Genomic DNA, 26,093 nt, shown 5'->3' with positions numbered 1-26,093 from the left:
TCCTCTTAGTTCCTATTAATTAATTTTAGATGTGACATAGCCACAACATCCAATAGGCAACTTCCCTTTTCAAGAAAAGGTTACGTAACTATTTTTGAAATAAAAAACATTTTCCCATCACTTCAGTTCATTCATCATCAGCTTAGCTAGCTCCATTTTTAAAATCTGTCCTTATCCAATGTTCTAGTGTGTTAAACTATCTTCTATGTTCTTATCTAAATCTTAGACAAAACGTTTACATGCATTTAGATGACAAACCTGATATATTTTGTTAATCATAAAAGGATCTAGCTTCTGCCCTTGTATGTCCACAAACAAGCTGCATCATCAAGGTATCTTTCACACAAATTCCATTCTGTTTCCCCCAATAATTACCCTACTGTTCCAATTAAAACAATCAAAACATCTGAATAATAATTATTTGTTTATCTTTTTTATTTTTACATTCCAATAAAAATAATTTTAAAAGGGTCACACCCATTATAGACAGTATTTTGACCTTTACATTTTAGGGAAGCATATATTAGTTTGCTGAATAAATAGATAGTGCAATTACCTGAATTAGAGTCTGGGAAGGATAAATAACAAATGCTTGTTTTCTGTAAAAGAAAGGAATACAATTTATAACATTACTATACTGATTCCAAAAAGGTAAAATCAGTTTGGAGTTATTTCTGCACTAACCTCTTTGTCTGATAATTTTGCATGAGGAGGATATATTACCTAGGAAGAAACATATAAATGATGTTAACATCTTTTACACAATATACTGAAGTTGCCACAATGCAACAAGTTCCAGTTATCTTATCCCACCCAAGGCAGGCAGTTTATGAAGGCAAAGACTCACTTTCAGTAATTTAAAGGGAATATGTTCTAAGTTAATAATTAATTTCTTGTGAAAAATTGAGGAATAACAAAAATTTTGAGCGCTTTCTCTAATACTTAACATCCAGAAGATGGGCAGCACAGCAGTCTACCAGTGTATCACATGATTGTTTACAGGTATGGCTAACGTTAATACGACTAATTTAGACAGGTATTTGAAGGATGTGCAAAACTGACAGATAGGCCTGGATTTTGTGATCAGGAACAAAAGTATATGACAGCAATTTGTATTTAAAATGCAATTTGCCATCACTTGAAACTTTGTGGCATCCTCTACAAAGTACAGGACTACATGACACATCAACAATTTGCAACCGAATATACTGAATCACCCAGATCCTAAATGAGCTTATGAAGGGTAAAATATTTAATTGAACCAAAACAAAATACAAGGAAAACTGGTAGTAAGAAACAAGGTAAAGAAAAATAAAAAGCCACTAGTCAGAATCATGCCGATTATCACTGACATGTTGTTGTGCCAGTACTATTGTGCAAAATATTACTACAAGTTAAAATAAATTAAAAAGTGAAAAAGAGGGATAGTAAGGTAGCATAATCACAAACACGAGAAAATCTGCAGAAGCTGGAAATCCAAGGCAACACACACAAAATGCTAGAGGAACTCAGCAAGCCAGGCAGTATCAATGGAAAGGAACAAACAGTCGATGTTTCGGGCCGAGACCCTTCATCCGGATAGTGTTAGTGTTCATGGGTTCATGGACCATTCGGAAATATGACACTGACACACGGGACCTTGAAACTGCTGAACGCTTTTCACTGCTCACCGTTCACTGAGGACTGGTGCGTAATCTCCCGACTTCCCCTTCCCAGAGTCCGCAATCATATCCCTCATCTTGCAGGCTTTGAGTGCAAGGTTGTTGGTGCAACACCACTCAACCAGCGGATTCATCTCACTCCTGTTCACTTGCTTGACATTTTCTGTGATTCTCCCAACAACAGCGAACTTATAGAAGGCATTTGGTCAGTGACAAGCCACACAGTTATGAATGTAGACAGAGTAGAGCAGTGAGCTAAGCTCACATCCTTGAGTTGTTGTTGATTATCAGTGAGGAGGCTATGTTATTAGCAATCTGCACTGATAGTGGTTTCCCGATGAGGAAGTTAAGGATCCAGTTGCAGAGAGAGGTACAGAAGCCCAGGTTCTGAGACTTGTTGATGAGCACTGAGGGAACAAAGCTTTTGAATGCTGAGCTGCAAATGATAAGCAGTAACCAGATGTACTGTACGTATTGCTGTTATCCAGATGCTCCAAAGCCGACCGAAGAGCCAGTAAGATTGCATCTGCTGTAGATCTGATGTTGTGGTAGGCAAATTGCAGTGTGTACAGGTCCCTGCTCAGACGAGAGTTATTTCTAGCCTTTTCCAGCCTCTCATGGCACTTTATCACAGTAGGTGAGAGTGCCACTGGGTGATAGTCACTGAAGCAGCCCACCCTGAACTTTTTGGGTACCAGTATGATTGATGTCTTTCAGAAGCAGGTGAGAATGTCTGACCAAAGCAGTAAGAGGTTGGAGATGTCCTTCTGCATGCCAGCCAGTGGCATTTACATTTTCATTTTACATCAAGAGGGTTCACACTCTTGAAGGATGTTCTGATGTCATAGAAACAGAGAACAGAAACAGGCCTTCAGCCCATCTGTCCCATGCTGATCAAGATTCCCATCAAAGCTAGTTCCATTTGGCCAAGCTTCACACATAACCCTCTAAACCTGTCCTCTGTCCATGTGTATTTTAATTGTTGTTAATGTATCTGCCTCAACTATTTCTATTGGCAAGTCATTCCATATACTGACCACTCAGGAAAAAATTAATTGCCCCCTGGATTTGCAAAGAAAGCACGGCAGTACCTCAACTTCCTCAGGAGTCTGCAGTGATTCGGCATGTCATCAAAAACCTTGGCAAACTTCAATAGATATGTGGTGGAAAGTGTGCTGACTGGCTGCATTACAGCCTGGTGTGGGAACACCAATGCCTTTGAACCGAAAATCCTACGAAAGGTAGTGGATTCGGCCCAGTACATCATGGTTAAAGCCATCCCAACCATCGAGCACATCTACATGAAATGTTGCCGTAGAAAAGCAGCATGCACCTTCAAAGATCCTCACCACCCAGGCCATGCTCTTTTCTCGCTGCTGCCATCAGGTAGAAGATACAAGAGCCTCAGGACTCGCACCACCAGGTTCAAGAACAGTTACCACCTCTCAACCATCAGGCTCGTGAACAAAAGGGGGAAACTACACTTATTCTACTTCTGGTGTTCTCACAACCAATGGTCTCACTTTAAGGATTCTTTTACTTGTTACTTCATGTTCATAATTTATTGCTATTTATTTATATATTTGCATTTGCACAGTATATTTTTCATTGATCCATTTACAGTTACTGTTCTGTAGATTTGCTGAGTATGCCCGCAGGAAAAAGAACCTCAGGGTTGTATGTGGTGACATGTGTGCACCCTGATAATAAATTTTACTTTGAAATTTTGATTTATTTATTATTATTATTTCTTTATTTGCACAGTTTGTTATCTTTTGGACACTGGTTGAACACCCAAGTTGATGTGGTCTTTCATTGATCCTATTATGGTTATTATTCTATCATAGATTTATTATGTCCACAAGAAACTGAATCTCAGGGTTTGTATGAGGTGACATAAATGTACTTTGATATTAAACTTACTTTGAACATTGAATCATCAGGAAACAGTCAGTTTAGGACCCACCTTTTGCCACTTGTTAGGTAGGAGGTGGAAGGGTATGCTACCAACCTAGGTTTCAAGTTGTATTTATTACATTTTATAACAGGGACAGTACAAATCAGAATTAGCACAATGAAATCATAACTGCAAAAAAATTTGACTTTAAGAGGGCTGGAATATTGACAATGATCAGATTCTTTCTGACTGTGACATGCCCCTAGAAGTCGACTATCAGCAACTAATCTCAACTAAACTTTAAAATCTCAAACAGTAATTGAAATATTAGACACCATGCTAACAAAGATTAATTTTTAATCCAGATCAGTAAGGTAGCAGGTAAATTACTAGACGGTTTGCTATTACATAAGGTAAAGATTGCACTGGTTAATTACATTATTGTTAAAAGTAGTACTGAGAAATCAATTATATCCATCAAAATGAACAGACAGTAACCAAGTTTGATGTTATCAACTGAAAACCAGCACTCCCAACTGCTCAGCGTCATTTTTTAAGTATCTGAAGCAATGATCCTTAATATTCTTTCTCTGAGGCATCGATTATCCATTAAATTTCCACCCAAGGAGTGGTAGAACAAACTATTTATGCAATTAACTGTCATAAGATCAAATGTCTAAAAAAAAAGGCTTTTAATTAGAGAAGCTCAATGTTTTGTCCAAAACATTTTGACTTGATGTTATAAAAATAAAAGCCTGTTCATATTTTCCTTTCAAACGTTTGTTTCTTAACAAACTAGTCGCTCAAATACAATTACAGATTCGTTCTTTTACACACAAATGGTTCCCTGAGCTGCACGTATTACATACTTAAAACTATATTCGTTAGAAGAAATTCAACTTGCTTACAAAATGCGCAATTCCCTTAACGTAGTTAAGAAGCAATACATAAAATCCAAACAGGGCAATCAGCACAAATCTCATGCTTTGGAAATTGGAGATTGCCAATAAAAGTAAACAAAAGCCCTTTGATAGTACATAAAATACGAAACAACTATGTTTGGTTACATGTAAATGCTTTTTTGTTTTTAACTAAACTACTTCGATAAATAAATTCCCAAATTATTTGAGTTTTGAACCCATCACAAATGTACCTTTTTTCATAAATGCGAGTGGGCTCTTTAACAAAAAACATGGCCTTGTAACAAAGAATGAAGCGCCATCTGTTACACGATCTCACGCAAGACTTGATATCAAAAGAGCCCGGTTTAGAAACACGAAACTCTCCACACGGATCGCCAAAGGTGGTGATGTACAGCGCCGAGTTCCTGCAAACAAACTATTTTTTCTGCGATTAACAGCAACTCACTTCAACAGCCTGCCCCAGCTCCAGGTCAAACCCTACGACACAGATGCAGTGAACCCAGGCACTGAACCTATCCCAGGGCAAAAACGGAGACCTGTCGGGATCACACAGGTAATCTTTGTCAAGGACACCACCGTCCAAGAGGTCCTCCAAGTCATCTCCATCACCTGTCAGACCCCGCAGAGCCATTTTCCTACACAATTGGGAAAATCTAGTCCGGTCCGAGGGGACCAGCGTCGCTCCGGCGCGATGACGCACTTACCTACGTCTTACGCGTGACGTCATTCAAGGCGTACGGATATGTTTGCTCGCTCTCAACTTTGATTTCCTGAGTGAGGATGGCACCTCACTTATTTAGAAACGCTTACATGCATTCCAATGACGTAATAATAATGCGCAACTTGCACTGAATATCTGAATGACGGCGGCATTTAAGATCTCCTATTTCGATGCACTTGCACATCAGAACGCCCTCATCGAATACCTCTCGTGCATTGGTTCAATCAGACATACATCCCGCCTTCTCGCTCCTGATTGGCGTTACCCGCGTTTAAAAAAAACCGCTCACGTTTTTCTTTCCGTGGCTTTGATTGGTTGATTTTCCACGTCAATCGACGGGCCGGCCCTCATCGATTTCCCACCGAGCAGTGGCGTCAATCGAGACCCTCCTCATCGCCCTGATTCTGATTGGCCACCGCCTTGCCCGCTTCCCGGCCGCCATTGGCTGGACGAGATGCTCATCAGGGGGAGCCGGCGCTTCCGCCATCAAGTTGTTGCCTATGCGGTGAAGCTATGGCGGCTCGAGTGAGTTGGGGAGGACGTGTTACAGGCTCGGGCTCGGCGGAGAGCAAACATACATGCGAAGAATAGTTCCTGTTCCGTCTCACATCTGTAGCGGCCGCAGGTGTTGGGCAAGCGCGCCCGCCTCAGCGACGGCTTGTTTGCCGAAGGCGCGGTTTTCCCCTCCTCTGTGGATTGGTACTGGCTCGGCTCCCGGTGTGCGATCGAAAGGATTTGTTTTGATTTCGGGTCACAAGTTCACGACTTTGGACTCGGCGATCGGGATTGATTCGAGCCTGAGGCCTAGCCGTTGAGCCCGCTTCCTTCGCATTTTGCCGGGGAAGGTCTCACAAAGAGAGGTGCTTCCAGCCGTCTCTCCGCAGTGACCGTCGAGGGCTGCCTCCGTTTGCCCGCTGGAGGGCTGACGATGTGCGAGTTGCTGCTGTGAGACCAGCCTTTCCAACGTGTTCTCGGGAGAGTGACTCAAATGCAGCGGTAACCTTGTCCCGCTAACTGGAGCAAAAACACTATTTCTGACTGCACACCGACCGTTTTCTCCGCAGTTTGCTGTGCTTATCATTCTCATCTTTGGTTAATAAGTTTTTTTATTTATTTATTTTACCGTTTTAAAAGCTAAATGACGGTAAATAAACTCCGACCCGATGGAATAATCGTACGGATCTGCAAGCAAGGACAGGAGATGCGTCGAATTGCTGCTGATTTATTGAAATGGATGTATTAATTGATGAAAGATGAATCTCTCGTTTTGTACAGAAATCATTCGTGGATGTTGTGTGTAAATATTTGCACCTATATATAAATCCGGGTTGTTTATCATTTCTAATCCTAAACGATATTGTCACTCTGGATCAGGAAGTGGCTCAAGGCGAGTTTCCTCTCTTCACATTAACTGAGGCTCGTCACCAGTCCCATATGCCTTCAGCACTAGCCATCTTCACCTGTCGGCCCAACTCTCACCCCTTTCAGGAACGCCATGTCTACCTGGACGAACCTGTCAAAATCGGTCGGTCGGTGGCACGCTGCAGACCAGCCCAGAATAACGCCACTTTCGACTGCAAAGTGCTTTCCCGAAACCATGCTCTTATCTGGTTCGACCGCAAAACGGGCAAGGTAAGGATTAAACACTTCTTCCGCGTTGAAGTGGAAAACGTGAATTACTTGCAAGTCGTTCGCTGACTTACTGAGGTTGGGTGGCATTTTTCACATTTCCTTGTGCTAAACGCTGCATTCAGTAAAAAAAATCGTGCATTTAACGTGAGAGCTTGTGACTTAGCTGACTGATTTTGACTAAAATGTGATCAGTAAAATTTGACAAATGGGGAAGTTTCTGAAGATTATAACTATAACTAAAATATCAAGACTGCAAGTTTTTTGAGTATTTTTGACTGCTCGTTTTCCTGTCACACTGTAGATTACCACTAGGTTTAGAAATTAAGTTTAGATTTCCCCCTCTCTTGTGCAGACCACGAGTTTTTGATTGAGTGCCTCCAGTGTACCATTTTCCATTAGTTTCCAAAAGGATAACTAAGAAAAAAGGTCAGAGTATTATAGATATTGGTAATTTCAAAGAAATCTAGAAAATGCTATGAATTCAAAGCGTGTCAGGCAGTGAACTGAGTTGTTTTTGTCAATTATCTTTTCCACAGAAATAGTTCTGGTAAAAAAAAAATCGTCGAAATAAAAGTTAACTCTGTTTCTAGCACTGCCAGAAAGAAAGATATAAGTCTGGCCTGTTGAGTGTTTCCAACATCTCCCTGTTTTTAACTTGCATGTCAGTGTATTGAAAGGGTCATGGTTTTTACTTTAAACACAATAACATCACAGTTATGACCACTATATTTGCATTTCTTTTCCTTAAAATTTTCTTTAATTTTATCAACAATTGTTACCCCTTACATCCTCCCCATCTGTAGAAAAAAACTACTTAAGTAATGGGTTGTGCTTCATTTACAAACTTTACAATATAGGTCAGTCAGCTTAAAAGTGACAGTTGAGACCCTTTTAGAAACAGTAAATTAGATGGAATTTACAGTGACTTGGGTAAGTATGGACTAATGATTGTCAGGATAGATTAATGGATGAATTATGATTAACTAGGTTATACTTCGTGACGTAACAACAGAAAGAATGACACCATGGTTTTTTTCTACACTTGCAAAATTTTTTTTAATAAGTAACAAAAAAAACAGTAGTAGAAGACTTTGCTCCTTTTCTACCATTTTAGTTAGATCATGCCTGATCTTGAGCCACGGATCAACCTTCCTGCCCAAATGTTTCCCCCGAATTGTGCCCAAAACTCTGATTCTGGTCTTGAATATGCTCAAGTGACTAGATGCTCCCAGAAGGCTACTGTTAACTCATTGCACAGGCTCAATTTTAAAAAAAAACAATCTTGTCCAATACAGTTAGGATATCTTATCCTGAGCTTTGAGTACTTTACATGATCTACATTGCAATTGAACTTTTTTTGCAATCAATGAAGTTTAATGTTTTTGCTACCCTTTCAGACAGGGACTAACATCTCTTTGGTGGAAAGGGAGAGATGCAAGTCCCTATTTGACAGGGTAGGAAAAACAATTTTTTTTTCCTATGTATATGCTCTAATGATTAGAGGAAACAAGTTGTTTCCTCCAATCATTAGAGCATAAAACATATGACATAGAAGTAGTGGTAAGCCATTTGGCAAGTTGGTTGGGTCTGCACCACCTTTCGATAAAGTTATGGCTGATCTACCTCTTGTCCATTTTCTTGCCATGTTCCCATGTTTAATTCCTTTAAACTCCAAAAATCTATTGATCTTCATTTTGCATTTTCTTCTTTGGGTAACGGGAACAGCACTCCAGGTGTGATCTCAATCAGGTCTTGTGTAATTGTAGTAAGATGTCTTTACCTGGGTGCATGAATCCTTTTGCAGTAAAGGCTGTTGTGCTGTTTGCTTCCTCAATTTCCTACTGCACCAGCATGTTAACTCTCAGTGACTTGTGACCGAGGTTATTTGGGCACCTTTGCTCAGTGTTTCCCAACATGTCACCATTTTAAAAAAAAACAGCATCTCTGTTTTTCTAACAAAAACTGCCTCGCCTTAATCCTTTATATCACTAAGAGCCACTATGCATCCTCATTACTGTCCCACTATGCTCGAGGTTTGAGACGTCAGCAAAATTCGAAATGTTACATTCAGTTATAGATTTTGAAGATTTGTGGCCCAGCAACGGATTTCTGTGGTATCTCACTAGTTACAGTCTGTGAACCTGAAATGGAGCCATTTTTTTTTTCAATTCTTTGTTTATATCTGTTAACCCTAGTGTGTTATCCCTTGGTAGTTCACCAAATTTATCTGTGGGGTCCTATTAAAAATCTGCTGAAAATCCAAACACACCACATCCACTATTAGTCTTTTTATATCTCAAATAGTAAGATACGAGGAACATGGTAGAATTTTGAAATTGACAGACTTTCGGACATTCGATTAAACAGTGAGGAAAGTGGTGTATCTACGAAGGACCGCACACAAAATGCTGGCGGAATTCAGCAGGCCAGGCAGCATTTGTGGAAAGAGTAAACAGTTGATATTTTGGGCCGAGACCCATCTTCAAGACTCGAAAGGAAGGGGAGAAGTCAGAATAACAGGGTGGAGGGAGGGGAGCAAGTAGTATAAAGTGGCAGTTGATAGGTGAAACTGGGAGCCCAAAACGTCAACTGTTTACTCTTTTCCACAGATGCTGCCTGCCCTGCTGAGTTCCTCCAGCATTTTGTGTGTGTTGCTTTGGATTACATCTGCAGATTTTCTTGTGTTTGTGTATTCTACAAAGGATATTGACCAGTGGAATGGGCAGAAATGTAATAGTTTAGAATTCAAATTCACTTGAAAAAACAGGTGTGATGCATTTTGTTAAGAATGAGAAAAGACCACCCATACTAAATTATGTATGAGAGTGGAGAGAGCAGGAAAATGAGGTTTATTAAAAAAATCTCTGGAGGAGGCAGGACAAAATGGTTGATAAAATATGAAAGATCACTGACTTTAAACAATTGGAACATAATATTCATTTAATAAGTTATGCTGGAACTAACTATGTATAATCCTAGTTCTGTAATGCTGGGGAAGTGTATCCAATTCTCCAGTACACCTTAGGAAGGATGAAGACTTTGGAGAAGATACAAAAAAGATTTACTGCAGGATGTTGGGGGCGGTGAGATTTAATATGAAAACTTGTTTACAGGAGAGAGATGTTAAAAAGAGTTTTGATAGATTTCTTTAACATTGCAAATAGGGTAGTTAAAGTAAATACGGAGTGACAGTTTCCAATTGCTGTATTTGATAATAGGAAGATTTAATAAGATTGAGTATACTGGAGCAATGGTTATGTTACTGGACTAGTAACCCAGACGCCTGGACGCACAATCTAGAGCCTAGTTCACAGTTGGCTCTCGACAGCTTTGGAATTTTTTAAAAACCTAAAGATGTCATTAGTAATGATGACCATAAAAATTATTGAATTATTGCAACAACCCATCTGGTTCACCAACCACCTTCAGGAGATAAATTTTGCCATCTTTACCGTGTTTGACCTCAATGTGACTCCAGAATTATGGCAGTGCAGTCAATTCTTAAATGTGCTCTGAAATGCCCAAGGAAGAGATTTTGTCGTTACATAAAACCACTGTGCTAAAGCAGAAAAAAGAATGAAACCAGACAAACCACTCATCTCAAATTAAAACACCACTTTTTTACAGTCCCAACACAGATGACTTTGCATTTCCTCTTCTGAAACATCTATAAACCAGTATGTAAAAGATACCAAGCCATTGCCCTTGCAGGTTGTATTGTGCAGCTAATGTGCCAGACAATCTGTGAATGTGTCTGTAACAACAGAGAGGAGGAAGAGGGAGCAGCTTGGGAGGAGTCAGAATTGATGACAAACCTCATGAGGTTTCATGGCATTAGTGTAAGTGTCCACAGAAATCCTGATTTAGTTTTGGAGGATACACTGGGAGGTGGGAAGAGGGGAACAAGGATTGAACATTCACATTGGCTGCGTTAATGTGCACTATCACACAATGCTTGGTAACACCATATTGACTAGGATGGCTGAGTCTTGAAGGACACAAGTTCCAGAATGGGTCTGCAGCAGGTAGTGAGTGAGTCAATATAAAGGATAACCTAACTTGGGTTTGTCCTTGCCAATTTCCCTGTGGCAGGTGCATTTGTCCATGATGTCTTTGATATCAACATAGAACTGTGAAGTGCAGTATAGGCCCTTTACCTCATAATTTTGTGCTAATCTTTTAACTTATTTCACGATCAATTGAAGCATTCCCTCCCACATGTCATCCATTTGCCTAAGAGACCCTAATATATCTGTCTTTATCAACACCCCAGCTGTGTGATCTGTGCACTTGCCACTCTTAGTAATTTAAAAAAAAATAGGATCCAACTCTGACATCCTCCCCATACTTTCTTCCAATCACCATAAAAGTATGTCTTGCTAGCCATTGTCCCCTTGGGGTAAAAGGCATTGGCAACACACTGTCTATGCCTCTTATCATTTTATGCACTTCTATCAATTTGTTTCTCATCATTTGATTTTAATATCTCCTTGAGTGCTCTGGTGATGTATAGCACTATAATCATACATGGAAATTGACATGCAATAAATTTCGTATTTGAATACTAGTTTCCCTGAGATACTGTAGCCCTTCACTGGTAGTAGAACTGTACTCCCATCTGGAATGTTCTTTACCATCACAGTCAAGTTAGGATATCAACTCTGTTTAATGAGCAGCTCCGTGCAAACCTAGGAATTGTATGGTAGCCTGTTGAAGCATAAGTACGTGTTTGATAACTGGCAATAAAGTATAACAAAGTTGATTGTGAATATTGCATCCTAGCTATCTAGATACACAAGTCTGGGCAGTACAATTATGGAGAACAAGCTGTTGCTCATGTAGCAAGCTCCCCCTCTCCATGCATCTGATGGACTCAAAGGAATGACAGAGACTGATGCAGTTTGGTACCAGCAATGTCGCAGGAGTTGCAAGTTAGCATTGAACTTGGTGTTGAACTGCTTAAGGGACTCCAGCTCCAGAATTTTTCCTCGGGGTTTACTCCTGAAGTCTCCCCTTGAGTGGGTATAGTCGCAAGGCAGTGGAGGTTTGAGATCAGAGTTTTCCTTCTGGAGCTGCCAACCACGGCTGACAAGCTCCATCTGCCCAAAGCGACTTTTTTTTTAGGTGCCAGTAACTGGTTTTAAGGCAAAGGATGCCATAGAGCTAATCGATCCCACAATCAATTGATCAGATACAAAGCTTCGCATTTCTGCAGCTATTGTGAATAGTTGTGAATAACTAAACCAAGTTGGGGACTCCAGAGTATTTCCATCTCCAGTACATTAGTGCTAAGAGTAATGCTGAATCATAGCAGACACTTACCCCATCCAGCAAACTGGCTCATTCAAAAGCTCCCTTCTGAAAAGTGCTGTAGGGCTATTGAAATAAAATCTTCACCCCATCTTAAAAGTTTCCTCCCTCGGGCAGTTAATCTGATCAACCATTCTAGTTAGCCCTCCATCCCCTCGATCTATTACCTTAGTCACTGCACTGTAAATGCTTTAAACTACTTTTTAATAATATGCTGGTATTTATGCACATTTTATTCCATGTGTAGTTTAATCTAAGTTTTTTAATATAAGTCTTTATCTTTTATAATTATTGATTTCTTTTTTTGTTCCATGTCACGTCAACACACTGCAGCAAATTCCTAATACGTGTAAATTTATATAGTGAATAAAGTTGATCCTTGATCCTAAAGCACTTTCAGCAAAATTTAGCCAGAGATGTGGAGTCCTTCTTAATCTTACTGAGATCCCCATAATTATTTTTCAGCCAATTCTTTTCATTCTGCAAGATGGTAGGGAATAGCTGAGAGCATGGAATATAGTAAAGCATATGGGATTAAGCAATGTCCTCAGTTCAGTGCTGAGGGCTTCCACTCTTAAGCCAGCCAAGCTGTTTCAGTGCAGTTTCAGTACTGAGGAATTAGCCAGGTATATCCTGTACATATAAAGCTAGATGTGCTTAGATCGATTAACTACTATCCAACCAGTTCAGAGTTAATGGTAGCAGTTGTGGAAGTTCTTGTTTACAGTGCTGTCAAGTGACATCACTTACTAGTAGGCTGCTTGGACAGGATACTCTACTCCATCCCTCATGGCAGACTTGGTAGAAAAGCTGACCATAGGGCAGAATTCCAGAGAAGAGGTGAGAGGAACTACGCCTCCATCAGGGCAGCAATTGAATGATTATGGCAGCAAGGTAAAGCTGAAGTCAATTACTTTCAAAGGGTTGATGGGAATGGCTGTTGGAGATTGATCATCTTAGCAGAAGATGTGACTGAAGAAGTTCCTCGGATCAGTGTCTCTAGCTTAACTTTCTTTGGCTGTTCACTCACTGACCTTCTAAAGAAACAAACATCCTCATATTCAGTTCTGTTGATAAGTACTCGGCAAATAAAGCATCTGCACTGGTGTGCAGCAGGACCAACACAATAGAGATTTGTGCTGATAAATGGCAATTAAGGTAAGTCCCAGGCGATGACCATCTCCAACAAGTGTAAGTCTAATATGCTTGATATTCAGTGGCAAAGCTGTGGCTAAATCTCCCAGCATCAATATTCATAGTTCACAGTTGATCCAAAATTGACCAATATCAGTCACACATATATACTGTGGCTGCCAGAGCAGATCGGAGGCTGCATACCCCACAGAGAAGGATTGCAAATAAATTCAGCAATCCAACCATGTACAACTGAGATTGTGAATATGATGGAATCCTCTCTATTTGTTTGTATGGGTGTAACTTCAAGAACAAGCAAGATAAAGATGCTTGCTTGATTTGCACTCGCACCATTTGTGTAAATGGTTTACAGTGATTACCATCAACAAAATATGCTGAAATTATATGCCTAGGTTATAAACAATCTCAACAACCAACAAAGACAAGTACTTCAGCTGCATGGAATTATCACAAACTGCAGGATCTTCTCCATGTTATGGGAATATTTGCTCTTCTACATCTCAGCATGATATAAATTCTGGAATACCTCTCCAAGAGAGTTGTGGGAATATTTTCACTCAAAGGAAATTTGTTTATTGTTGTCATGTGACTAGATAGGGTACAATGCGATTTTATGCCTGCTGTCCAGACAGGTCATTTCCATACATCTATTCAAAAAGGAAAATCTGGATTAAGAGTATAGTGTAACAGTTACAGAGAAAATGCAGTGTAGGTGGTTGAAGTACAAGGGCCATGGCAAGGTAGGTTGAGAGATGAGGAGTTCATCTTCACAGTACAACATGTCTGTTCAAAGCCTGCCTTGAGCTTGGTGATACATATTCTCAAGCATGATACTAAAGGAGGAGCCGTAGTCAATAAATTGGAGTTGTTGTAGGTATTTATTATCCAGGGTTCAAGAAAATGACTCACCATAATCTTTAAAGACATCTGCAGATAGGCAATTAAGAACAAGTCAGTGTTAATCACTTTCTTTAGGTAACAAATTCAGAATGCACTTAGTGTAGTCAATGCAATTCACTAATTGCGTTCATAAAAAGAGGTTAGAAAAAATGAATGAAAAATGTTGCAATGATGATGGGAGTGAAAATAAACTCACTTTCCAGCTCTCTTTTGTCCACCTTTTTTTTTCTCCTGGCCTTGTTCATTTGCTCTCATGCCTCTTCTTGTCACCCTTTTCTCACACTGCCCTGAATCTCATTGCCAATAGCCTCTTGCCATGTACTTGCTTTACTATGCTTCACATTATGAATGGTTGAGGAAAGGAGGTACAATTATTAAGTAAGAGTGAAAGACATATGACAGCAACTCATCCTAGAACTTAGGCCCCTGCTTTGTTGGGTTTTGCTATTGATAGCTCTCCATCAAAATAAAAACAGGCTAGTTATGTATTAATTGGTGCGTTGAAGCATGAAGTCTAAATATGAATCTTGCAGATAGTCTGATATGTGCAAGACTGAATGTTTAAATGTTCCTGAGAATCAGAAAATCAGATGATTCATTATTTTTATAAAAGCAATATAGAGCCATATAAAATACATTGTAAACTACTAGAATGCAGTGTGTTCCTTCCCCACTTTAAAGTGGTAAAATTTCCGCTATAAGTAAATACTGAGTTTATACAGTTAAGTCATAACTTTGTCAAGTAATTTTACAGAGGGGTCTGTACATTGCAAATAGATGGCATATTTGCTATTATGACCCTTGAATGACTGGTATGGCAAAAAATCTGATAAGTAATAAATAAAATACATCAGTGAAGCATATTTTGTATGTGATATTTTTAAAAAATCATGGTTGTAAAACTTTTTTTCCCGAGGAAATCGACATGGGCCACCTTATCCTGATATTGAATCTCAAAGGAATTTCATTCATAATTCCAAATAACAAACTGGGTGACACAGTATCATAGTGGTTAGCACAACGCTTCACAGTATAACCAATCCCCACTGCTGCCTGTAAGGAGTTTGTACGCTCCCCTTGTGTTTCCTCTGGGCGCTGCAGTTTCCTCCCACAGTCCAAAGACATACCAGTTGGTAAGCTAGTTGGTCATTGTAAATTGTCCTGTGATAAGGCTAGGATTAAATGGGGTTTCTGGGTGGTGTGGTTCAAAGGGCTGGAAGGGCCTATTCTGTATTGTTTCTCAATAAATAAAATAAAACTTAGTGGATCAGGATAAAGAAACTCCAACTGAACTGTTGCCTCCAGCAATTTGTTCTCGATCAGTTTGAAACTGAAAATGTTGATGTCCAAGAGGTTCTAAGTATAATGACTGTTTTTCACATGTCTGAAGTTAAGAACAAAATAATTTCAGAAACAAATTGTACAATGTGTTTAACATATATAATATTTCCAGTAATAGAATCAGAGCTACTTAAAACAAATTATCATTTCAGGAAATCCATTTAATTCCCAAACTTTTATTATGCCGTGGACCCCTACCATTAGCTGAGGGGACTGTGGACCTCATTTGGGACCCCCTGATTTACTTTGATAATGAGAATGCTGTCAAGATAGTTTTTGTATCATAGATGACCATGCTTAAACGAAGAGGAAATTAATAGTATTACACGGCAGCTCAGTGAGACTGTGTAAAATAAAAGCACTTTATTCACATTAATGAAAATTCTTCTTGCATATGGAAAAAGGTTATTTCATCATTATAATATTTTGCAATTAACACTGAAAATATTCAATATTGGATAAGGTGGACTATTATGAGTTAGTCAATGGTATGCATAATCAGGAATGGCCAAGTGAGAGTAGTATAATGGTATTTAGTATATACCAGTGTCCCACTTTTCGGATGTTCGCTTTACGAAACCTCACTGTTGCAAAAAACCTACATTAGTTATCTGTTTTCGCTAACAGAAGGTGTTTTCACTGTTACGATAAAAGGCAGCGCGTGCCCCGAGCAGCCAAGCTCCTCCCCCAGAACTGTATTCTAGCCGGCATTGCTTAAACATGTGCCTGTAAGCAGCCGTAAGCAAGATGAGTTCTAAGGTATCGGAAGAGCCTGAAAGAGCTCATGAGGGTGTTACACTTAGCGTAAAACTAGACATAATTTAGCGTTTCGAGATAGAAGAAGATGACCTGCCTGCCCTGATGGAAACAGACGATGATGAGATGACACCCCAGTGTCCCACCATCCCAGTGGTCCCAACCCCCGGGCCGCAGACCAATACATTGCTGCGGCGAATGCAGCGATAGCCGGGACGCACCCAGCACATCGTTAAGAAAAAAGCCGAAATAAATAAGCTAATTAATTAGGTGCCGCCTGGCTCGTAAATGTTGGTCCAGATCAGAGGCGATTGCCGATTGCGTCACCTCTGATGTGGGCCAACATTTACGTGCCGGGCGGCACCTAATTAAATAGCTTGCTTATTTTGGCTTTTTTCTTAATGATGTGCTGGGTGCGTCCCGGCTACCGCTGCCTGCTCCGCAGATCGGTATCGGTTTGCTGCCCGGAGGTTGGGGACCACTGCACCGCCCCAACCTCCGACGACTCAACCTAACACACCATCATCAGTGTGCTCAGCGCTGCCTTCCGGATTCCCATAAGTGATACTACACTGTACATACATTATTTCTACTTTATGTAGGCTGTGTATTTTTATGTGTTATTTGGTATGATTTGGCAGCTTCATAGCTTAAAGGTTACTGGCGAGAGTGTTTCTGCTGAGAGTGCTTGCATGAGATTATCACTACTGTGGACAGTGCGGCAATGATTGTAGAGAAGTATTTCTACTTTATTTATCATATCATTCCTGCTTTTACTATATGTTACTGTTGTTTTAGGTTTTATGTGTTATTTGGCATGATTTGGTAGGTTATTTTTTTGGGTCTGCGAACGCTCACTAATTTTTCCCCATATTAGTAAATGGTAATTGCTTCTTCACTTTACGACATTCCGGTTTATGGACCGTTTCATAGGAACGCTCTACCTTCGGATGGCGGGGGAAACCTGTACCCTAGCAAAAAGTGTATATTATTAAGAAATGTAAACATTATCTACTGTTGAGTAAAAGTAGCTTGGCTTACTCTGACTGAAATTTCAACCACTTTGGCAGAAGTTTACTGCATCTGAGATTTGCATAAGTTGAACAAACAAAATATCGTGAATATTTGAAGTCTGAAATAAGAACAAAAAATGCTGGAAGTGTTTAGCTAAGCAGGCAGCATTTTTGGAGAGAGAACATAAATTAAGTCGCTTCATTTCATGACAAATGGTGGTTCCAAATGAATCCACTGGCATTTATCCATTTCAATATCGGCAAATCTGGAATTTCTGTGCATGGAACATCCACATTTACTGAATGACAGATGGTGTCATTGTTGAAATTCTGATGCATTTATGTGTCAAGTTCCTTCTCCAACCTGGCACATGATCTGAGTCCCATTGGATTTAGAGATCTCAGTGTTGAACTTGTCTGCAGTTTGCTTTAAATAGTTTTTAATTCTAGGTGGCATTCAATTAGTGGATGAACTCAACCTCAAAACACTGAGCTCTTTCAGTTACAAATCAATTGGAATGAACAATGAAAAATAAGGGTTGCAAATGTATTATTCTCCAATGAGCTGTAATCGAATGAACAGTAGCCTTTTATAGGTATTGCTGTTGTTGGCGGGCTATTAGTCTAGATGCAAATAGATGGGATTAGTCTGGATGCAAGTAGGTAGAAGACCAGACCGACATGAACTAGATGGGCTGAAGGGCTTATTTCTGTGCTGTAATGCCCTATGACTCATATTTTGTTGTTAACAATGGGGGGGAATAGCCCACTGTGCAAACTAGGAAGTTTAATTTGCAATATTCCAGGCATAGTCTTGTACAGAAAGCTAAGCAAATTAAATGAATGAAAGAGGAAAGAAAGAAAGCAAGCATTTATTTTTTTCTCTAGCATAATTAAGGTATGAGCAAATATTATTCTAAACATGTAAAATTGAGCATTCAAGAACTTGAAGAAGCATATTTTGCAGCAATTAGGATTAGTCAAAGTTAGATTTATTATCAGAGTACACATTTGTCACCACTTGTAACCCTGAGATTCTTTTTCTGCAGGCATACTTGGCAAATCTATATAACAGTAACTGTAAACAGGATCAATAGACAACAAACTGCGCAAATGCAGATGTAAATAAAGAGCAATAAATAATAAGCATGAAATAACAAGAGTCCTTAAAGTGAGACCATTGGTTGTGGGAACACATGAAGTAGGACGAGTGTTGTTATCCCCTTTTGCTCAAGAGCTTGATGGTTGAGGGGTAGGAACTGTTCTTGAACATGGTGGCGTGAGTCCTGAGGCACCTCTACTTTCTATTTGATGGCAGCAACAAGAAAACAGCATGGCCTGGGTGGTCAGGATCTTTGATGATGGATGCTGCTTTTCTACGGCACCATTTCATATAGATGTGTTCAATGGTTGGGAGGTATTTACCTGTGATGTACTGGGCTGTTGGAACCAAACGGCGGCAGTAAAAAAAAATCCATAACACCAGAACTCCAGAGAAACTTAGAAGCAACAGAAATGTGATTTCTCAGAAGAATGCTGAAAATATCATATAGAGATAGGGTAACTAATGAGACAGTCTTCCAACGTGCCCATACAAAAAGATCTTTAATGAGAAAATGAGAGGAAACTTAAATTCCTGGGCCATGTCGTCGGAAGGTGAGAAGTAGAATGCCTTACATTACAAGGCTGTATGCCTGGGAAACGCGGAAGAGGAAGGCAAAGAAGAAAATATAATGGACACTGTGAAAGAACTAACAGATCTAAGTGTGCGAGGTATCATTGATGCTGCATGGGATCGTTCGATGTGGAAAGCCAAGATTGCCCAAGCGTGTAATGCGCAAGGCACACGAAGAAGTAGTAGTACTGGGTCGAATCCACTACCCTTTGTCGGATTTTCCACTCAAAGCATTGGTGTTCCTATACTAGGCTGTCAAGCAGCCAGTCAGCACACTATCCACCACACATCTATAGAACATGCCGAATCTTCACAGACTCCTGAGGAAGTAGAGGTGCTGTCGTGCTTTCTTTGCAATTATATTTATATGATATGTCTAGGTCAGGTCCTGTGAGACAGTGACACCCAGGGAATTAAAGTTACTGAGCCTCTCCACCTCTGATCCTCCAATGATTGCTGGCTTATGGACCTCTGGTTTCCCCCTCCTGAAGTCTACAATCAGTTCTTTGGTCTTTTTGATATTGAGTGAGAGGTTGTTGTTATTACACCACTCAGCCAAATTTTCGATCTCCCTTCTGTATGCTGATTCATCACCTTTGATATGGCCCACAACAGTGGTGTCAACAGCAAGCTTGTACATGGTGTTACTTAGCCACACAATTATAGGTGTAAAGCGAGTAGAGCAGGGGGCTAAGTGCATATCCCAGTGGTGCACCTGTGCTGATGGAGATTGTAGAGATGTTTTTGCCAATCCTGATGACTAGGGTCTGCAACGGTCCAGGATTGAATTGCAAGAGGGGTATTGAGGCTCGAGTCTTAGAGTTTACTGATTAGTTTTGAAAGGATGATGGTATTAATTGCGGAGCTGTAATTGATAATGAACATTCTGATGTATGCATCTTTCCTGTCCAGATGCTCCAGGGTTGTGCGAAGAGCCAATGAATAGGCATCTGTTGTAGACCATCTTATTTTCAAAAGGAATATCATTTGCATTCACTACTCCAGAGAAAGTAACCTGAATGTGTCCAACCTCTATAGCACATGCCTTCCAATTCAGGCAACATCCGAGTAAATTTCCTTTCCACATCCTTCTTGTAATAGAATGACCACAATTGAATGCAGTATTCCAGATACGGCTTAACCAGAGCTTTCCTGACTCTTGAACTCAGTGGCTTGACTAACTGAGTGTTCCATCTGCCTTCTTTACTCTAAACACTTTCAGAGTTATGGATTTGAACCCTAAGAGTTCACTGCACATCAATATTATGTGGGTAAAACATATGGCAAGACCCTTATCCACTCTTTTTGGAACTTTGAACAATAGTGTGGAATGAAAATGCTCAGGAGATCAATAAGCTCTTAATTCCTGTACAGGACTTTTACATGGTCAATGAAATATTTTCAATTTTAATTAATTGTGCAAATTAAAGTTGCACAATTGCAATTCTATTTCAATGTTTTACTCTCTCAAGTGTAAAGAATTTGCGTGTCGTCTTTGTTATTTAAGAGTAGGCATTCAAGTTCCTAAAGGTAGAAACAATCTCACTGAAAGTACTCTGAACTGATTTTATATGCAAAAGCTTCATTGACAACAAAAGGATTTAAGTGATACAGTATAAATTTACTGGGGGCTGGGGATCTTAAGTAGGTTTAATGCTGCTGTGGGTTGATTTAAAGAAAATTTTGAATAATTAAGTAGATTAAATTATTAAGTTGCATTTGTTTGCAACACCAGTCAAGCAGTTTAGAATTTCGCAGGGGCTGAATTTCTTTTTGACACTTTTGGATATGTGTTTGCTATTTATCACATTATCATTAGGTATATGAGTGAAACTTCTGATATGCAGAACATAAAAATCAAGAATAAGCTAATGGTTTTATTTAATTTGGTTAAAAGTGCCTCTGTCATTTATTTTCTTTAAGCCAATTTTAACATTTGTAGGCCATATTTATGTAGCAGTTGTTGAGGTAGCAAAAATAATTTGCATGTGCTTTTGAACTAATGTTCTTAATTTCTATCACATGTTCTCAGATAAAAATCTATATTAGAAACTAAGAAGGTGGTTTGGGAGGGGCCAAAGAAGTATTTATGGAAGGCCTGGAAAATGTGTACGGCCGGCTCTCCTTATCCGCGAGTTCTGCATGCACAAATTCAACCAACCACGAATCGAGAAAACCCAGAAGTGTTCTTCCAGCACTTGCTGTTCGAGCATGTACAGACTTTTTTTTTCTTGTCATTATTCTCTAAACAATGCAGTATAACAACTATTTTACATAGCATTTACATTGTATTAGGTATTATTAGTAATCTAGAGTTGATTTAAAGTATACGGGAGGATGTGTGTAGGATATCGTGGATCTGGATCGAAAAAAACGGAAGTTCTCTTACTAAGTAAGCTGCAACAGGTACATCTGGTATTATTTAGCGTCAGTTAGTCAAACGTTTGTCTTAGTTTATAGGATATATTTTACCTTGCTATGCATATAAAACACTTAAAGAAATGTATGTTTCAGTGCCGGGTGATTCAGTGACAGACCGCTCCCGAGCGTGCTCTCCATCCATGTGCGGTTGATGTGGAGGATCAAAAACCCAAAACCCAATAATTAAACCACTGTGTTGCTTAGTAATAATTGTAGCTTTCATCGGGGCAGAGCCTTTCTCACTTTACCCTTTAAAATTCCGATTGTTGATCGACTGTAGCCTAACGCTTTTCCAATGACCGATGGCGTTTCACCTCTTTCCAATTGATTTATTATTCCCACTTTATTTTCAATTGTGATTATTTTCGTGAACAGAAACACAGTGGATTCAGAGCTCCACCACCGGGTCCTAATGTCTACCGCATTGAGACAGGTTAAATAAGGTCTGCGGTTCCGCTGGGTGGTTGAATAAGGAACTTGAGCATCCGCGTTTTTTGGTATCCGCGCGGGGTCCCAGAACCAATCCCTTGTGGATAAGGAGGGCGACTGTATAGGGAAGCAACAGAGTTTAAAAGGTTGAAGTTAAAGAACTTTGCAGTGAAATATTAAATGACTAGGTGCTGAAATTTGAAAGTATTAATTTCAAAATGGGACAGTAGATGTGAGTAAAACTGAGAGTTTTGACAAACTGTATGAAAAGGAATTTGAAATCCCATGGTTTTTGAATTTCTGCTCAAGTTTACCCTGGAGGTTCCTTGAGATTTCTTTCCTCCCCTTTCTATATACCCTAGAGCCTAAAGCTTCCTGTTGTACTCTTTTATTGTAACTAAACTTGTCTCCTTCAGTATGTAATAGGAATCGAAGTTAATTGCTTCTAGAGAGTTTTAATCTTGTTACACTGCTTTTGCCTCTTCTAATTTTATGAACTACGTTTGGTTTTGACAGTGGAAAAAGCAAATGCAGTTTGGGCAATCACTTTGCAGGACATATCCTTTCAATTCTCTAAAGTGATGATGAACCTCTCATTACTTGTCACTTTATTTCTGTTTTAGTCCCACTCTGAACTCTGTAGTTTTCCTCGTATGCTGTTCTGATGAAGCTTACCATGGGCTCGAGTCGCTGCACCTCATCTTAAGTCTTAAGGACTTGACAGTAAATTCAACAATTTCAGATAACCATCTTTTCCTGTTTTTGTCAGAACTGGTTATTTCTGATAAAAGGTCATAATTCTAAAATATCAACACTTCTTCACTCATCAGTTGAATATTTCCTGTATTCAATTTTTTTAAAAATGCAGATTTCCAGTATTTTCAAATTTACCACTCCAGTATTCTGTGTCTCATAGGTCAAGATTGTTTTTTTTTCTTTTTTCCCTATCTTCTGTTTACATCTCCAGGCAGATCATTTACACTATGATTAACAATCCTTTATAACCTGGTCTTAGCCACTCATACCTCTGTGCATTCAGTCCTTTTTCTCTTTGTTGCCGCCTTCTCGCAGTCCTTCCCATAGTTAACCCTGCCACTTCCTTTCCCCTGCAACTTGAAGCATGTTTGATTTCTAATTTTCCTCAGTTCTGGTGAAGGGTTCTTTCAAAACAGTCATACTTTCTCTTCCCACAAATACTGGTCAGTCTGCTGAGTTTTTTTCCCAATTCTATTTTTAAAATGTATTCTTTGGTTCCTTTTCCAGATTTTGGATATCTCAAAGTAACTCAGCCTATCATGGCTTTTGAAATCAAAGTTTTCTTTTCTGAAAATATTGTTCTCATGTGAAAGTGCTGCCAACTGAGCCAAACTTCTTTTTGGGAGACAGTGGAATCTTGGATTTTAGCTCTTTAAATAGCACATCAGCTTTATGTGAATAAATTTGTGATTTGCTTACTTTTTGTTACTGTAGTAGAGTGGGCTTGTCTCAGTCGAGGATCAGAATCCGGTTTATTATCAATGATGTGTCATGGAAGTTGTTATTTTGTGACAATAGTACATTGTAAGATAGAATGTTACTATAACTTGTGGTTTGTAACTCCAAAACATTAAACTAATTGTAAGAAAAAGACAGGAGCCCAAGAGAATGGGTCTGTTTTAGTTTCACTTTAAGTAAGGTACATACGTATACCATAACGTACTTTTGCATATAACCTTCAGAGAATTATATAAACAACAAAAAATGCTTAATTGAACAACATTTGTAATTACTCAAATATTACTGAAATATTAAATACAGAACATTCCTTCCTACTTAGCTATAAACTCTAACTCAATATAGAATGCATCTCAACGTCTGTCTGTCTGTCTGTCTTCTAATTGTGTCCTCCAAGAAACTGCCCATCTCTGTATTCAAAGATTCAGAAAACTTTATTGTCATTCTAACCATACATCAGCTCTGCAGGGCAGAATGAGACAGTGTTTCTCAGGGGCAGTGCAATCATAAATAACAGAACAAACGCAACACTAAATAATAAACATAACAATAAATAGTAAAACACAACAGCCACATGTCAGTTAAAATTAGTTATAAGTGTCCAGTGCAAGGTAAAAGTGTCCAAAGCAGAGTCAGGTGGAGCAGCTATTTAGCAGTCTGACTGCCTGTGGGAGGAAGCCATTTAGTAGCCTTGTGGTTTTAGTTTTGATGCTCCTGTAACGTTTGCCTGATGGCAGAAGAACAAACAGTTCATGGGGAGGGTGTGAGGGGTCTTTAATGATGTACTGTGTCTTCTGGAGGCATTGACTCTGAAAGAGGTCTTGGACAGAAGGTAGGGAGACCCCAATAATCTTCTCTGCTCCCCTAACCACCCTCTGCAAGGTTTTTTTGTTGACAGCACTGCAGCTGGAGTACCAGGTTGTGATGCAATAGGTCAGCACACTCTCAACCACGCCTCTGTAGAATGTAGTTAAGATGTTAGTGGGGAGTGATGCTTGTTTAAGCTTCCTCAGAAAGTGCAAGCTCTGCTGGGCCCGTTTCACAGTCCCAGTGGTGTTCCTGGACCAGGTGAGATTGTCCGAGATCTGCACCCCGAGGAACTTGATGTTTTCCACTCTCTCCACTGTGGAGCTGCTGATGCTGAGGGGTGTGTGCTCAGGCTGCTGCTGTTAGTGTAGTACCTTCTGTAGATTGAAAATGGACACTAATGGTTAATGGTCAGCAACAAGGGTAAACTGTCTCCCATACAAGTACTGGGTGAAACATTTTACACCCAAACCACACACAAGGCCTCTGTCAATCTGTGCATAATTTTTCTCTGCAGCAGTTAGTGAACGTGATGTAAAGACTAGGGCTATAGACTGTGCTTCCATTACTCATAACATATGACATAACTGCACCTATACTTAAGGCGAGGCATCACAGGCAAGCTTCATTGGGTGATGAGGATCATAATGTGTGAGTACAGTGTCTGACATCACCATATCCTTCTCCTTTTTGAAAGCCACCTCACACTGCTTTGTCCATTACCATTTCCTCCCAATCTGTAGTAATGAGTTCAAGGGGTGGAGCACAGAAGCCAGGTTGGCAGGAAGCTGTTTTAATAATTGACAAATCCTAAAAAGGGCCACAACTGTGGCATGTCATTTGGCCTTGGGACATCCAACAGTGCATGAATTTTCTCAGCACACTTGTGTAAACTGTTTGTCAATAGTGTGACCACAGTAAGTGATGCTTGGTTTAGAGAATTCACACTTGTGTTGTGCACTGAGACCGATATTTTCTCATCTTTTTAACACTGTCTTGAGATTTTGGAGGTGTTTCTTGTCATCCTCACCGGTAACAGTGATGTCATCCAGGTAACACTTAGTTCATGAGTGCAGTCTTGCAGCAACTGGTCCATAGCTTTCAGCCAGAGTGCAGAAGCAGATGCTAATCCCAACATAAACCTATTATAGTGATAAAGCCCTTTGTGAGTGTTTATGGTGAGAAACTCTTTGGACTCTTCTTCCATCTCCGTCTGCAGGTAGGCCTCAGCTAAAGTTCACTTTGCTGAGTGTTTCCCTCCAGAAAGGTTTGCAAAGATGTCCTATATCCTGGGCAGACAGTATTGATCACCACAGATCCTAAGAGATCTGTCCTCCTTGGCTACTGGGATGGACCGGTGGCGTCCATGGACTCCGCTCAACCTTGGGAAAAATTCCTTCAGCCTCCATGTGATCCAGCTCACTGACTGCCTCAACACTGATAGAATAAGGAAAGGGACAGGCTTTGTAAAACGCAAACAACAGGAATTCTGCAGATGCTGGAAATTCAAGCAACACACATCAAAGTTGCTGGTGAACGCAGCAGGCCAGGCAGCATCTCTAGGAAGAGGTGCAGTCGACGTTTCAGGCCGAGACCCTTCCTCAGGACTATCTGAAGGGTCCTGTTAGTTAGTTAGTCCTGATGAAGGGTCTTGGCCTGAAACGTCGACTGCACCTCTTCCTAGAGATGCTGCCTGGCCTGCTGCGTTCACCAGCAACTTTGATGTGTGAGGCTTTGTAAAACTTGGCTATGACATTTTTATTTACTATTTGACCTTTGATGTGTTTGAGTTTTCCAATCTCATCCTTGAACGCTGCTGTGGCATCAACCAGTACCTTTCTTAGTTCGCTTTCATTTGACTCCATTGCAGTAGATGTGGCATGCAAATTGTGAATGAATCTCCAATCAAGTTGTTTTCTCAGCCAATCATGATCCCACCATGCTGTCCCTCCTATTTT

At 39.9% G+C, this 26,093-nt stretch overlaps 2 protein-coding genes across 18 annotated transcripts in view; one reads left to right on the top strand and one right to left on the bottom strand.

Moving 5' to 3' along the window:
* dennd6aa (DENN/MADD domain containing 6Aa) overlaps positions 1-5,166 on the bottom strand; it is an 88,292-nt gene extending 83,126 nt beyond the window's left edge. Inside the window, exons 1-3 of the mRNA XM_063068045.1 lie at positions 4,927-5,166; positions 685-723; positions 557-599 (exon numbers count right to left, since the gene is read on the bottom strand). Coding sequence (XP_062924115.1) covers positions 557-599; positions 685-723; positions 4,927-5,112 — 268 coding nt within the window. The 5' untranslated portion in view covers positions 5,113-5,166. The remainder of the gene's footprint in view (positions 1-556; positions 600-684; positions 724-4,926) is intronic.
* Positions 5,167-5,681: 515 nt separating this feature from the next.
* The window catches only part of slmapa (sarcolemma associated protein a), a 198,222-nt gene continuing 177,810 nt past the window's right edge, over positions 5,682-26,093 (top strand). For 4 of the 17 annotated variants that reach the window (XM_063068027.1, XM_063068026.1, XM_063068025.1 and 1 more), the window contains exon 1: positions 5,682-6,834. In XM_063068027.1, the coding sequence (XP_062924097.1) occupies positions 6,637-6,834 (198 nt within the window). In that variant the 5' untranslated portion in view covers positions 5,682-6,636. The remainder of the gene's footprint in view (positions 6,835-26,093) is intronic. The other 13 variants (XM_063068044.1, XM_063068043.1, XM_063068032.1 and 10 more) reach the window with 5 other exon arrangements.

Source organism: Mobula hypostoma, chromosome 15, assembly GCF_963921235.1.
Source record: "Mobula hypostoma chromosome 15, sMobHyp1.1, whole genome shotgun sequence".
Taxonomy (NCBI): domain Eukaryota; kingdom Metazoa; phylum Chordata; class Chondrichthyes; order Myliobatiformes; family Myliobatidae; genus Mobula; species Mobula hypostoma.
This window is presented reverse-complemented; position numbering and strand designations above follow the sequence as displayed.